Raw genomic sequence first — 13,947 nt, 5'->3', positions numbered from 1 at the left:
TGTTAATACACAGATGTCCAGGCCTCAGCGCCAGAGAACTTAAAGAGGTCTGGCATATGGTTGGTATATCATTACTGTTTTAATAATCTTTACCACCCCAGGTATTTTTTGTGCACACTGAAGTTAGAGATTTAATGGAAAGAGTAAGCTAGACCTGTTTTCTTAGAAACCTGCTGACCTATTTCTGTAATCTTAACAAGTTTCTTAATATCTCTGAGCCACATCTAGAAAAGGAGATAATATATATTTTTTTAGATTGTGAGGATTAGATTAATTAACATATATGATAGTGGTTATAACAAAGCTTGGGCCACAGAAGGTATTCCATGATGCCCTTCTCGTTAGACATGAAACTTCTGCCATCTGGCTCTCGCCACTCTGATCTTTTATATCCTTACCTCTCCTCCACACGTTAGATCTTGTTACATAAATAAGTGGGTCTTTGAGGCTTCCTTGCCTTTTACTTGTGTAATCACCTATCCTGAAAATGCCTGCTGCCACTTGCTTTTTAGTAATTTCATACTTGTCCTTTAAGATCATTCACTTATCATAACTTCTGTGACTACTCTGACCTTTCTGCATCCCCTACCACCATGTATATGCTAGGTGTACTAGTTAATAATGAGGATTTTTTTCAATAGATGGAGTTACACATATGTATACTATTTTGTTGTATTGACAGTAAACTTCAAAACTTCATATGTCAATTTTGCTGTAGGTGTTAACATCATAGATACTTTTATGCTTAAAAATGTCGAATTTCTTGCCAAAAAAAGAGCATTTGCGGGAAGTTTTAATTCATTATTTTGAAGAAAAAGTTATCGTATACTTCGGGAAGCTTATGGTGAACATGCTCCATCTCAAGATACTTGTGAACGCTGGTTGAAACACTTTAAAAGTGATGATTTCTATGTGAAAGACAAAGAATGTCCAGGTCAACCGAAAAAGTTTTAAGACCAAAAATTACAAGCATTATTGGATGAAGATGCATGTCAAAACTCAAAGACAACTTGCAAAAAGATTAAACGTTGCTCAGCAAACAATTTCCGGTCGTTTACAAGCAATGGGAAAGATTTTAAAGGAAGGAAAATGGGTGCCACATCAACTGAATGAAAGACAAATGGAAAACCAAAAAGTCATCAGTAAAATGTTGCTTCAATGGCACGGAAGAAAGTCTTTTTTGCATCGAATTATGACTGGTGATAAAAAGTGGATTTATTTTGAGAACGCCAAATGCACAAAATCATGAGTTGATCCAAGTCAACCATCAACATCGACTGCAAGGCCAAATCGCTTCAGAAAGAAGTCAATGCTCTGTGTTTGGTGGGATCAGGAAGGTGTGTATTATGAGCTTCTAAAACCAGGTGAAACCGTTAATACTGATCGCTCCCGACAACAAATAATCAATTTGAACCACGCTTTGATCGTGAAATGACCAGAATGTGCCAGAAGACACAGCAAAGTAATTTTGCTTCATGATAACGCACCATCACACACTTGAAAACCAGTTAAAGATACGTTAAAAGATCTTGCCTGGAAAGTATTAACCCACCTGCTGTATTCACCAGACCTTGCTCCTTCAGATGACCACTTGTTCCGATCGATGACACATGCACTTTCTGAGCAGCATTTCAAAATGTACAAAGAAGTAGAAAATTGGGTCTCTGAATGGTTTGCCTCAAAACAAGAAAAGTTCTATTGGGACGGTATCCACAAATTACCTGAAAGATGGGGGAAATGTGTAGCTAGCGATGGACATTACTTTGAATAAAGCACTTTTGATGTTTCTTGAAATTATCATGTTTTCTTTGATTACAAAATCCGCATTATTAAAGGTACACCTAGTACTTTCTTCTGCTTTCCTCTGTTCAGTCTTTCCCACAGAGAGGATGTAATGAAAAGAGCATGAGTTCTATAAGCAGGCATAGATGTGAATCCTGACAGCCTCTAATTGTGTGAGATTGAACAAGTTGCTTTAATTTCTCTCTTTTTTTTTTTAATGTGCAAAGTGGGGACAATATTACTGTTCAGTGTTATGAGAAATAAGGGAATAATGTGTGTGAAGCATCTAGCACATAAGCTTTAAGTAAATAATAGCTGTTTATTTTACAGTGGTTTTATGTATCTTTCCCCCTTAACGTTTCTCTGCTCAGTGCATAATAAAAACTGACATTTAATAGATTCTCAATAATTATTTGGTGAAGGAATGAATGTGTCCATGGATAAATGATAATTACATGGAAAGGCATTTGGAAAACTATCAAACACTATTTAAAGGTTCTACTTACATTTGAGTGCTAAGTTTTCTGATATGAAGCCAGTATACTGTGTATTTCAAATTTCATTAGAGTAAAATTATATGTAGCTAAATTAAACGGAGGGAAAGGTAATTAAATTTTAAGTTCTTACGGATTAGAGAAATGTTGTACCTGCTGATATACTTTTAAGTTCAGATTTAACCTTTACAATAAAAGCAGTCATTTGAGATACGGTTTTCTGATTATTTGCTTATCACAATCAAAATTTAATAATTAATTTGATATGTAATGTAATGTAATTTTATAATTTTATAAAATAGCCCTCTGTTCAAATTTCCAAAATATTTATTTTTCTTATAATAGCAACATTTCATTGAGTTGGATGAAAATAGACAGCGATTATTGCAGAAATGTAAGGAACTTATGAGGAGAGCTAGGCAAGTATGTAACCTGGGTGCAGAGCAGACCGTTCCTCAAGAATATCAAACAGTAAGTATAAAAAGTATATAATGCCACAAGTTAACATTATTTGTACGCTTAAAATGTGTTAGGCATTGTAATGGCCCATGAAAAATACGATGTTCCATAAAAATTAGGGGGTTTTCAACCGAGTATGTAATTTTGCTAAACAAATTTTCTTTACTGTACTCAAACTTGCACCAATAACTCGTGTTCCTTAATACTAACATTTTTAAAACATGGGTATCACCTTGCAAAATATTAGTACCATAACATTCATTTTTCCAATAAAAGATCCCTCCCCAAGCCACCTTTCAGGAGTAGGATTGGGAAATGGGATGTGGTTTTTCATGGAAACATAGTACCAGTAATTGGTACCGTATTTTCCGGCGTATAAAACGACTGGGCGTATAAGATTTTCCTGGGTTAAAACGTCGTCTTATACGCCGGAAAATACAGTAGTCCAATATATCTAATCCATTATATCTAATCCCATCAATATAGTCCAATATACCGTATTTTCCAGCGTATAAAACGACTTTTTTATAGGAAAATCTTATACGCCCAGTTGTCTTATACACCGGAAAGTACAGTATATAAGAAACAGTAAGTAGAGGTGATATTTAGAAAAGCAGGCAAGATGAAAATGTTTTTCTGGACATTGGGTTTTTATTTGTAGTTCAATGGGAACTGAATCGTTAGGGCAAACATTTATTGGTAAGGAAAGGAGAAAAGAGCCTTTCTTTCCATTATATGCTGATATATCACTAACATGAGGAGATGCTGCCCTTTAGTTCAAATTCCACCAGTTCTATGGCCTGTGACCCTAAGCTTTGTCCTACAAGGAGCGACAATACCTTGGCTACATACCTATCCTCTTAGAATAATGTCACAATGAGAAAATGAATAGAAAATAAATTAAGATATCTGATATTTGTATGGATTTTTTTTATCCTTAAATTTCAAATGTTACTTATTTCAATAGATAATGAAATATCTATAAGGATATAAATAAAACTGGAAAAATTAATTGAATTATAATTTTCAAATTCTCAAATGTTTTACTCTATGATATCAGACATAGAAACCAGAGAGACTAGGCTGGGTACATAATAAGAATTTAGTAGATTTTTAAAGATAAGGAGCTATTATTTCTAAAAATATGCTAGAACTTCTTCAAGATACATTGGGTTATCATAAAATAAGTAAATGTTAATGTAATATCTATAGTAATTTTTCTTTCAGAAAGTAGCATGATTCTATCCTTGTTAAGTCATACTGCTTTTGAAAGGAACAAAATTAGGAGATAATTCATATATTCATTAAAAATGTGTGTGTGTGTGTATTGAACAAGACAGACTTCTCTACTGAAATTTATATTCTAGTCTGAATCATGTGGCAGACAAAAAAACAAAAAGGCAAATAGATGTTGGGTAGGAAGAGGTGCTAAAAATAAAACAAGGTAAGAGGATAGAGTGTCAAGGAAGGTTCCTTTGAAAAGATACTATTTTAGATGAGTCCTGAGTGAAGAGGAGAAGTCAGTCTTGGGAAGATTTGAGGGGAAAAGTCACAGGCAGAGAAAACGTTCATACAAAGCCCCCAGGACAGAAGAATATTTGACATGTTTTAGAATAACAGGAATCTCAATGGGGCTAGTCCAAACAAAAAGGAAGCAACGTCAGGTCATATATGGCCTTATATTCCATAGAAGGAGTTTGGGTTTCATTTTGAGATGGAATATACTAGAGGATTTTAAAGGAGTGATATGACTAACTACTGGAAATATCAGGGGGAACACTTTATAAAATACATGATTGTTTAATCACTATGCTATATACCTAAAACCAATACAAAGTAATAAAAGTAAACTGTAATTGAAAAAAATTGTCTTAGTAAAAAAATGTTTTAGTAAAATAAAATGAACTTCAAAGAACTTTCTTATCCCATCAAAATTGGCAGAATTTTCTGTTCGTATTACTTAATGAACTTTAAACTAGTAATTGAAAAAATAAGTAAAAGAGCACTCCTAACTGCTATATGGAGAATAAAGTAAGGATATAAGACTGGAAGTAAGGGAACAGAAGATTATTGCTTTGGACCAGACAAGAGAATATAGTGACATGGATTAGGGAGGAAACCCTGGAGACAGAAGTTTATAGATTTGAGGAATTGTTTAAAGACAGAGCCAGCAGGACATGCTAATGGATTTGAGGTGAAGGGTGAGAGAGAACCCCTAAATTTTGCCATGAACTGGAATGATGACTGAAGAGGAGAAATAGGTTTGCTTAAATTGGTGAGTGAAATAAAGATTTCTGTTTTACCATCTTGCATTTAAGATGCCTTATTAGAGTTAAATGAAGATACTAAATAAGTGTTGAGCACATGAATTCAAATCTCAGTGGATAGTCAGATTCAGCAAAATATATTTGACAAATATCTGAAGTCCAATAGAAGTTGAACTGCTTTCTAAAAAGTTAAAAAAAACTTAAGATATTAGATTAATGTAATGTCAGGATCTTTTTCAGAGTTCCAAAATTCATTTTGTCCCCTGTAGTATAAGAACTTTGCAGGTTGTGCTGGAAAAACAAACAGTGTACTGCTTGCTTCCCCTCATAGGAAAGTATTTGTTCTGATTTGTCTCTATGGCATGGATAGTTCTGTGGTGAAATTCTGTCAAATTAATTAGATTCTTAGGATGCTTTTTCAGTACAGTATAAAGTTCTAACTTCTTGCTCTCTTTCAATGCCCCACATATTCTGGACCCATTCTACCAATTCAGCAAGTACCCAACATTCCAAATGGACACAACTCCTCACCCCCCATGGTATGCAGTGCTCATTCTTTTTTCCAAGCTCCTGTCTCCCCTCTGCCTTGCTTTTTCTTAGCCATTTGCTTTAAGGCCCAGAGATGAATTACGGGCCTCTGAATTCTCTTACTCTCTTGTAGCTCCTGTAGTATGAACTGATACTTCCTTCTCTAAATTCCATAGCCTATATGATATGTACTGCTTATTTTAATACTCAGCATCGGTACACTGCCTTAAGGTATTATCCAGTGTAAGTGTATATATTTTATTTCCTTTTAAAGGTGTAAGCTTTTTGAAAGCAAAAACCCTGTTTATAATTTCTTTGATTCCTTCTGTGTTAGCATGCTGTTGAACACATGGTAGTAGAGTAGTAGATACTCGGCCGAATATTTTAACTATTTGAATTTAACTCTTTTCACTGTACTATCTACAATGATGGATAATTTTTTTCTTCTTTAGGCTTTCCAAGACCTTCCAAACACACTGGATGAAATTGATGCTTTATTAACCGAAGAAAGATCAAGAGCTTCTTGCTTCACAGGACTGAATCCTACAGTATGATTCTTTCCCTATTACCTACTGCAGCCGCCACCACCACCCTCTCCCTACACACACACACACACACAGAGTTTCCTCCAGTACTTGCCTCCCACTCTGTACTAGAGCTCTTGGTAATAATAAGCTAGACAGCAGGAACAATGTGCTTTAAATGCCAGATTTCTGAATCTATTAGAATTTTAAATAGATTCTTCCTAAGGAACACAGTGTTCTGTGCCTTTTCTTTATAAAAAGAATAGTTGGGCTAACCTGAAATACTGCAGTGTTTATTTTTTTCAGAATAAAAAATGGCATTTTCAGTATGTTATAAGAACATACAAACAATGCAACACATTGGCATTTTCAATTAATGTTTTAATTAATGCAAATTGTCTGTAATTTTATCCATTGATAGATTTGTCTTAAATTATTTTTCCCTGCTAGGTTGTTGAGGAATACACAAAAAGAGAAGAAGAAATTGAGCAATTAACTGAGGAACTAAAGATAAAGAAAGTTGAACTGGATAAATATAGGGAAAGCATTTCACAGGTAATTGTTTTCTTTATCTTTTCTTTTTGTTGTGTTCTTACCATTAATCATATGGACATGTAGAATAATACAAAATGAAATGATATGTTTCTAAGAAAAAGTGCAGTATTTGTTCTTGTGACTAGATTAATACTGATATTAAATTTATATAAAGTATATCAGAATATAATAACACTTCTTTTAAATTGTGTTTTTATATTACCTTTATTTGCAGGTAAAAGAAAGGTGGCTTAATCCTTTAAAAGAGCTGGTAGAAAAAATTAATGAAAAATTCAGCAATTTTTTTAGTTCCATGCAGTGTGCCGGTGAAGTTGATCTCCATATAGAAAATGAGGTAAAATAGCTTTTGAAATATTTCCTTGCAAGTAATTGTAATTGTATGAACATTGTTACTTACCCTAGAGTTATATATGAAAATTCTGCTTACTAAGAAATTGTTCAAAGGAATGAAAGGACCACCAGTGGAATTTCATCAGGGTCACTTATGTGTGTATCTGACATTTGAGATTGGTGACTAAGTAATGGTTATTCAGCTGTGATGAGTAAATGCATTGCATTGCCTTATAAATCTACCACTATCCAAGTTAGAAGAATCACAACTGGCAAACATAACTGAAATAAAGTATAATGTCAGTGGTTCCCTTTTGATCAGAATTTAACAGTTCATAAGAATGAAAATATTTGAAAATTTGCTGCTAATTCCTTGAGCTATAAGTTTATACATTGCAATTGTGGGTAAAATAAAATTACCATTAAGAAATGTGTAAGGAGCCCTAGCTGCTTTGGCTCAGTGGATAGAGCTTCGGCCTGCGGACCAAAGGGTCCTGGGTTCAATTCTGGTCAAGGGCACGTACCTCAGTTGCAGGCTCGATCCCATCAGGGCATGTGCCGGAGGCAACCAGTCAATGTGTCTTATATAAATGTTTCTCTCTGTCTCTTCCTCTCCCTTCTATTCTCTAAAAATCAATGGGAAAAATATCCTTGGGTGAGGATTAACAAAAAAAACAACAACAAAAAAATCAAACCCCAGATCTGATCCCAGAGCCGAAGCTCTTAACTCTGTTTCTTCAGTGGATGTGGTATAGTTTTTATGGGATGAAAATTTGATTACTAAGAGCTTTATCCAACCTCTTGACCAGATATAAGGCATAATTACGATCAAGTAAGCATAGGGAAACCAATGGTTAGAACTATAATAGAAATCCCAACCTTTAATCTAAATCCTATTGCATGGTACCGTTTCTTCTGGATAGTTTTTCTGTGTTTTAAGTGATAACTCGCTACCATAGAAGTGATTCTTAGTCTTTTCAGTTCAATAGTCCTACCTAGCCATGGGTCCTGGAAAATGGACATTCTTATCTCTTCTCAGCCTCCCCCTTGGAATGTTACTATTCTGGGCTCCTCAGTCATAATTCTAGAACTGCCTCCTTTAGCCAGAGCTTTCAGTGAGATGAAGGAAGGACGCTAGAATGAGCAAAAAGAGTGGGTGGCGGAGCCCAAAACAAAACTAACAATTAGAGCTGTTATAGTTAATAGTGTAGTTAATAAATTTGTTGTGGAATAAAAGGAATGTATAAATTTAAAAAGTGAATCAAAACTATTAAAACTTATTATTTATTTGCTTTTGTAGGGCAAAGGGATTGAAGGTGGCATATTTCTAAAATTTGATAGCTATAAGGATTTTTATTTATAATTAAGATTTGTATTTTTATAGAAGTTATTACTGTTAATTGTATTTTTATAGAAGTTATTACTGTTCATCTTAGATCTCTGCTGTCCATTATGGTAGCCACTAACTACAGATGGCTATTGAGCACTGACATGTGTAAAATGTGCTATAAATGTACAATACATAAATGTTAAAGACTTAGTATGAAAAGAGAATGTAAAATATCTTAAACATTTTATATTAATTACATGTTAAAGATATTTTGGGTATATTGAATTAAATAAAATATTAAAATTAATCTCACATATTTTTACTTTAATGTGTCTGCTAGAACATTTTAAATGCATGCATGGCTTGCATTATAGCTCTTGGTCAGTGCTCTCTTAGACCTTAAAAGCTCTATTCATTAACTAGTTATTAACCTTTAATTATCAAGTTGCATTCTCATTTTTAGGGTAAATCTGAATCTGACTGGTCTAGAAATGACTAATAAGAACAGTAAACAAGCAGCCTCATTTTGGGCAAAATATAAAGAACACTAAGTGCATTCATTACTACAGATATTTAATGAGCACTTATTATGTGCCAGGTTTTTGCTAAGTATTGTGTGTATATACACTGAGTGGCCAGATTTTTATGATCTCTGAACGCATAATAATCTGGCCACTCAGTGTATATCCTATGTAATAAAAGGCTAATATGCAAATTGTCTCAACCAGGAGTTTGACCAGCAGGCAGGCCGGCCAACCGCCCATGTCCCCTCCCCCACCCATGCACAAATTCATGCACCAGGCCTCATATATATATATATATGTATGTATGTATGTATATATATACACACACACACAGAGTGGCCAGATTATTATGAATAGAGATCATAATAATCTGGCCACTCAGTGTATTTGATTTAATATAAGTATCTTTTAAAGTATGCATATATTCTCTGCCTACATTTTTCTAAACTTGCTGAAGAAGGGGAGGACTCTGAGCCCTCTGTAGTGACATACACAGCTGCTTCTAAGAGAAAATGGCATGATACTCCACTGTTCTAATTATTTGCACCAATAGCTTTAAAACCTAGCACTTAAGGAGCTAGAATAGAGAGTGACTTTCCATGATGGGGCTCTTCACTCAGTAATTTCTAAAACCCTTGGGAAAAACTACTAAACTTGAAAGGAATGGTATGAGACAAGGAAAAAAAAAAAAGTCACTCTTAATCTGATTATTTTTCTTACCGAAATAGATCCTTAGAGACTCACTAAAGCTTGTAAATAGCAACTGGTTCTTTAATATTTTATTGGTTTACTTTAAACTGTCATTAAATTTTAAGTTCTTCTTATAATTGATTTATTCAGTCTATTTTTATGTAATATGAAATTATCAAAGATCTCTCATCTTTTATTAACTTTTTAATGGCTTATAGGAAGACTATGATAAATATGGAATTCGAATTAGAGTCAAATTTCGAAGTAGTACTCAACTGCATGAATTAACTCCTCATCATCAAAGCGGAGGTGAAAGAAGTGTTTCTACCATGTTATACTTGATGGCACTTCAGGAGCTAAATAGATGTCCATTCCGAGTAGTTGATGAAATCAATCAGGTACAGTGATTATTCTTGTACTTGAGTTTTATTTTATCTTATATCTTATAATAAATTTAATGTAATCATTATTATTGTCATGGTTTAGGGAATGGACCCAATCAATGAACGCAGAGTGTTTGAAATGGTTGTAAATACTGCTTGTAAAGAAAACACTTCTCAGTACTTCTTTATTACGCCAAAGGTAGGTAATAAGTAACCTGAAAGTGGCTTCGTCATGTAGCAGATTTGGGCCTAATATGTACATTTGAGCAGGAACACCCAGGAAAGGAACTAGAAAGAGTACAGTAATATTTATATTACTAAAGGGGACAAGTTCCAGTGACACCTTAATCAGAAATCTCATTATAGGAGACAGAAACATAGACATGGCATTATGTTCTAGGACAGATTTCTTCCTGCTTTGGGCACTTACTCCTCCTCTAGAGAAGTACCTTTTTTAGCACTCACAAGAGTATGCAAAATCCTAGAACTTTGTGGGCTTCCTTATTTCCTGGAAAGGCCTGTCTTTGGCAACACTTACATCACCACTGCCTCTCCCCTGGCCCAGAGAAAACCATAAGTATCCCAGCATCTATTCACAAATTAACTATGATAAAAACAAAAGTATCTTCATCAAGAATCTTCTATACGCTAGAACCATTACAATGGGAAATTTTCTTTGGTTAGGCCGTATACTGTGGGTAAATTATAAAACTGATGTATTCAAAGATGTATTGATGTAATCAGATTTTTTCACATATTCACACACAAAAAACATCATTGGTGAGACCATCCTAAATTCAGATTTTTAGTGAATAGTATACTCTCTCTCCTTGTTCCAGCAGACACTCTGTGGAATAGCCAGATCTGTTAATACCCTATTGTTTACCAAACACCTTAGCCTATAAACCAAACCTTTCCTGGTATATACTTGTATCACAATGCCTGACCACAAAAGTTGCTTGAGACGCGCTTGTGGGAATAATGAGTAAAAGTGTCTACCCTATGAAAATTCTGGAGGACACACTTCTCCAAGGTCTTATCTAAGAAGTTGTCTGATCCCTTTCGGCCTGTGAATGTAGAAGGTTCCCTAAGCATGTTGATCATTCCTTAGGCCAGGCTTCAGATATATTAATTCAGGTAAGGATCGCAGTCTGACAGGGTATATATTGAGTTGTTTCATTAATATTACAAATAATATCTTCTTACATATGTAAGGTTGGAAAATTATACTTCTTAGTATATATAGCATTATATGACAGCTTGTTTTAACATTTACAGCTCCTACAAAATCTCCCTTATTCTGAAAAGATGACAGTATTGTTTGTCTACAATGGTCCTCATATGCTGGAACCAAACAGATGGAATTTAAAGGCTTTCCAAAGACGGCGGCGCCGTATAACATTCACTCAACCTTCTCAATAAAGTAAAAGAAGAGACCTTTGGGATTTTTGTTAAATTCTATCTATAACTATGGCTCAACTGAATAAAGGGAGATTCATTAAGACTAAAAGATCAGTTTTTTTGGAAACCTGCTGTTAACTACAAATGGGTTGATGAATAGAAACCATAATAACTTCTTTCTGTGGAATAGCATCTTCCAGTAGTAAAAATTAAGTCTTTTTCAGTCTTTGTTGACTTGAATCCTTACCACTCTAACCACAAGTCATTGGGTTCCCATGCTAAAAGTATGTACCATTTCCAATCAAAAGTACAGTAGAAGGGGTTGACATGGTAACCCTGAGCTTTAATTGCAGAGTAACTTTAATTACTTTAGTCTAAAGATGACTATAGAGCTTAAGTCATACTTTCCTCCCAGTATTATATTTAATTTTTTAAAAATTGATATGGAAATGTCTTATGTACAGTAAATAATTTATGACAAATCTATTCATTTATTACTATTAAAAATTACCTTATCACCACTAGGAAATGGAATTTTATGGACCTTTAAAAAAAGTTTTATGAAATTTGATATTATAATTGTATTGGCATCTCAAAGGGGAAAAGTACTGGTTAAAAATGGTAGTGGGACTTTTTTGAAATGCCACAAGGTGGCCACTAGATGATGCAAAAATGCAACCAAAAGACTGACAGAATATAAAATCAAGTGACAAGGGTTTTTAAGGAATAACTGTAAAGTGTGTGGGATTTTTTTTTTTAATTTAAAGTCAACTGTATTTTACATCTTAAATTTCTAAGAGCATTTTTATAATTATTTTTAGTAAGATTTTTCTTAAGATTTCATATACTGGTTTCTACAATTTATATTTGAAATTTTTAAGTGTTATGTAAAGAGCGAAGGAAAACATTGACTTGTTTAAAACCATAATTTTTCTAGAACTTAACCTTATGGGTCCTTCCTTACAGTGCTGTCCTACCCCATTATCTTAGGAAATCTAGTCTTAACTGTTTTTGTTTTTGTTTCCAGTATGAAAGAATAGAGGAGAAAATCATTTGTTTATCTCTGAGTTGTGCCAATTAACAGTGCCAAACAAATTCTATTCTTTTAAAAAATAAAACTTGTAAGCTAATGGACTAATCCAAGGGCGAGTCTTTGCACAGTGGATTGGATTTGTGCCAGTAATGACAAAATTAATTTTTTTGACTTGGTAGGCTGAATAAATTGAAAAATCGCATTCAGTTTTGGTTTTGTATATTCTTAAGTAGCCATTGAAATTTATATTCTTATGTCAAAAAATAATGAACCATAGTTTATGTCCTCTCACTTGGACATTTCCACTTTAAAATGTTGTCTTTATAAAAATTTTAAAAGGGCCTTCTCCTCTCCTCTTAAACTAAGTCTAATGCATGTACTATGAAAAATATTTTCAAGTAGCATTTTTCCTAGTATGAACAAGATATATAAACATTGAAAAACTTGCTAAAGTGATATTGTTACCAAAAATGTTTGTTGTTTAATACTTTGTTTTCCAACAAACTATCTTCACTAATATGTGCTTGGTGTCGTTTGTTTATTGTCTAAGTTAGTGCCAGTCATCCGATTTCTGCAAAATGAATATCAGTGTGACAGAGAAGCTTAAATTTTATGTGCATTTGAAAATAAAATGTAATGGTCAATTTTATTTCACTTAGCATATCTCAACAATTATTCCATAACTTGTTTGTTAGCATTTACATTTTTTTACTGGGCAAGGTTAGTATTTGTTTTTGCATTGAATTTTGAGCTGTGAAGGATAGATTACATATCATTTTAACATATTAATAGAAGAATAATGTCTAGCACATTGGAGTATCAGCCACTTAAAATTTCATATATTTTTTTGCAAAAGCTTATTTTTTGTTTCCTTCAAATAGTAAAAACTTTAGGTAACAGTCTGACTTGATGAATAAAATATATAAAACCTTAAGGTGACAAGCAAGTACTTTTAATGACAAAATCTTCATTGATCTGCCTGAGGAAAGTCCATTGAAAAGTTTTTAGTATTCAAAGTAAGAGGAAAGATCTGCTACTGCTTTCTACTTGTCTTTAACATGTGCTTATTTTCTTTGGAGTATGAATCTTTAGTATGTAGAAAATATAATTTTGTCCTATTATATGTGTGTAATTAAAAAAACCTCTGTGGGAAATACTACTTTGTTGGTAATAAATGCATATTTTCATATTCTTTTGGTGTATGTTATTTTAAATGAGAACTTTTATATATTTTAAAATATTAAATACTTAATTTTTTAAAATATTTTAAAAATATTTTTATTGATTTTAGAGAAGAAGGAAGAGAGAGAGATAGAAACATCAATGATGAAAATCATTCATCGGCTGCCTCCTGCATGCCCCCCACTGGAGATCGAGCCTGCAACCGGGCATGTGCCTTGATCAGGAATCGAACCATGACCTCCTGGTTCATAGGTCCACACTGAGCCACTCTGGATTATTTTGAACCTTTTTAAGGGTCATTTTGGTTTCAGGTTTATGGAAAAACAAGTCTATTGAATGCCTGCCTTTACAGAACAGTGTTTGGCAGTCCATGTATGTTCCAGAGGATGGAAAATTTAGTCCCTGTCTGCCTGAAAGGAAATTAGTCTAATAGAAGCAATGAACACATGAAAAAGGTTGAAATCA

At 33.6% G+C, this 13,947-nt stretch overlaps 1 protein-coding gene across 2 annotated transcripts in view; it reads left to right on the top strand.

Moving 5' to 3' along the window:
- Nucleotides 1-13,645, top strand: part of SMC5 (structural maintenance of chromosomes 5) — an 81,195-nt gene extending 67,550 nt beyond the window's left edge. The window contains exons 18-25 of one of the 2 annotated variants that reach the window (XM_079790086.1): nucleotides 2,622-2,747; nucleotides 5,497-5,541; nucleotides 5,983-6,078; nucleotides 6,505-6,609; nucleotides 6,824-6,943; nucleotides 9,702-9,881; nucleotides 9,970-10,065; nucleotides 11,145-13,645. In XM_079790086.1, the coding sequence (XP_079646212.1) occupies nucleotides 2,622-2,747; nucleotides 5,497-5,541; nucleotides 5,983-6,078; nucleotides 6,505-6,609; nucleotides 6,824-6,943; nucleotides 9,702-9,881; nucleotides 9,970-10,065; nucleotides 11,145-11,288 (912 nt within the window). In that variant the 3' untranslated portion in view covers nucleotides 11,289-13,645. The remainder of the gene's footprint in view (nucleotides 1-2,621; nucleotides 2,748-5,496; nucleotides 5,542-5,982; nucleotides 6,079-6,504; nucleotides 6,610-6,823; nucleotides 6,944-9,701; nucleotides 9,882-9,969; nucleotides 10,066-11,144) is intronic. The other variant, XM_079790087.1, reaches the window with a different exon arrangement.
- The last annotated feature ends 302 nt before the right edge of the window (nucleotides 13,646-13,947 follow it).

The sequence above is a fragment of the Cnephaeus nilssonii genome (genome assembly GCF_951640355.1).
Source record: "Cnephaeus nilssonii genome assembly, chromosome: 14".
NCBI lineage: Eukaryota > Metazoa > Chordata > Mammalia > Chiroptera > Vespertilionidae > Cnephaeus > Cnephaeus nilssonii.
The sequence above is the reverse complement of the archived record's forward strand: the minus strand, read 5'-3'. Positions and strand labels throughout refer to the sequence as shown.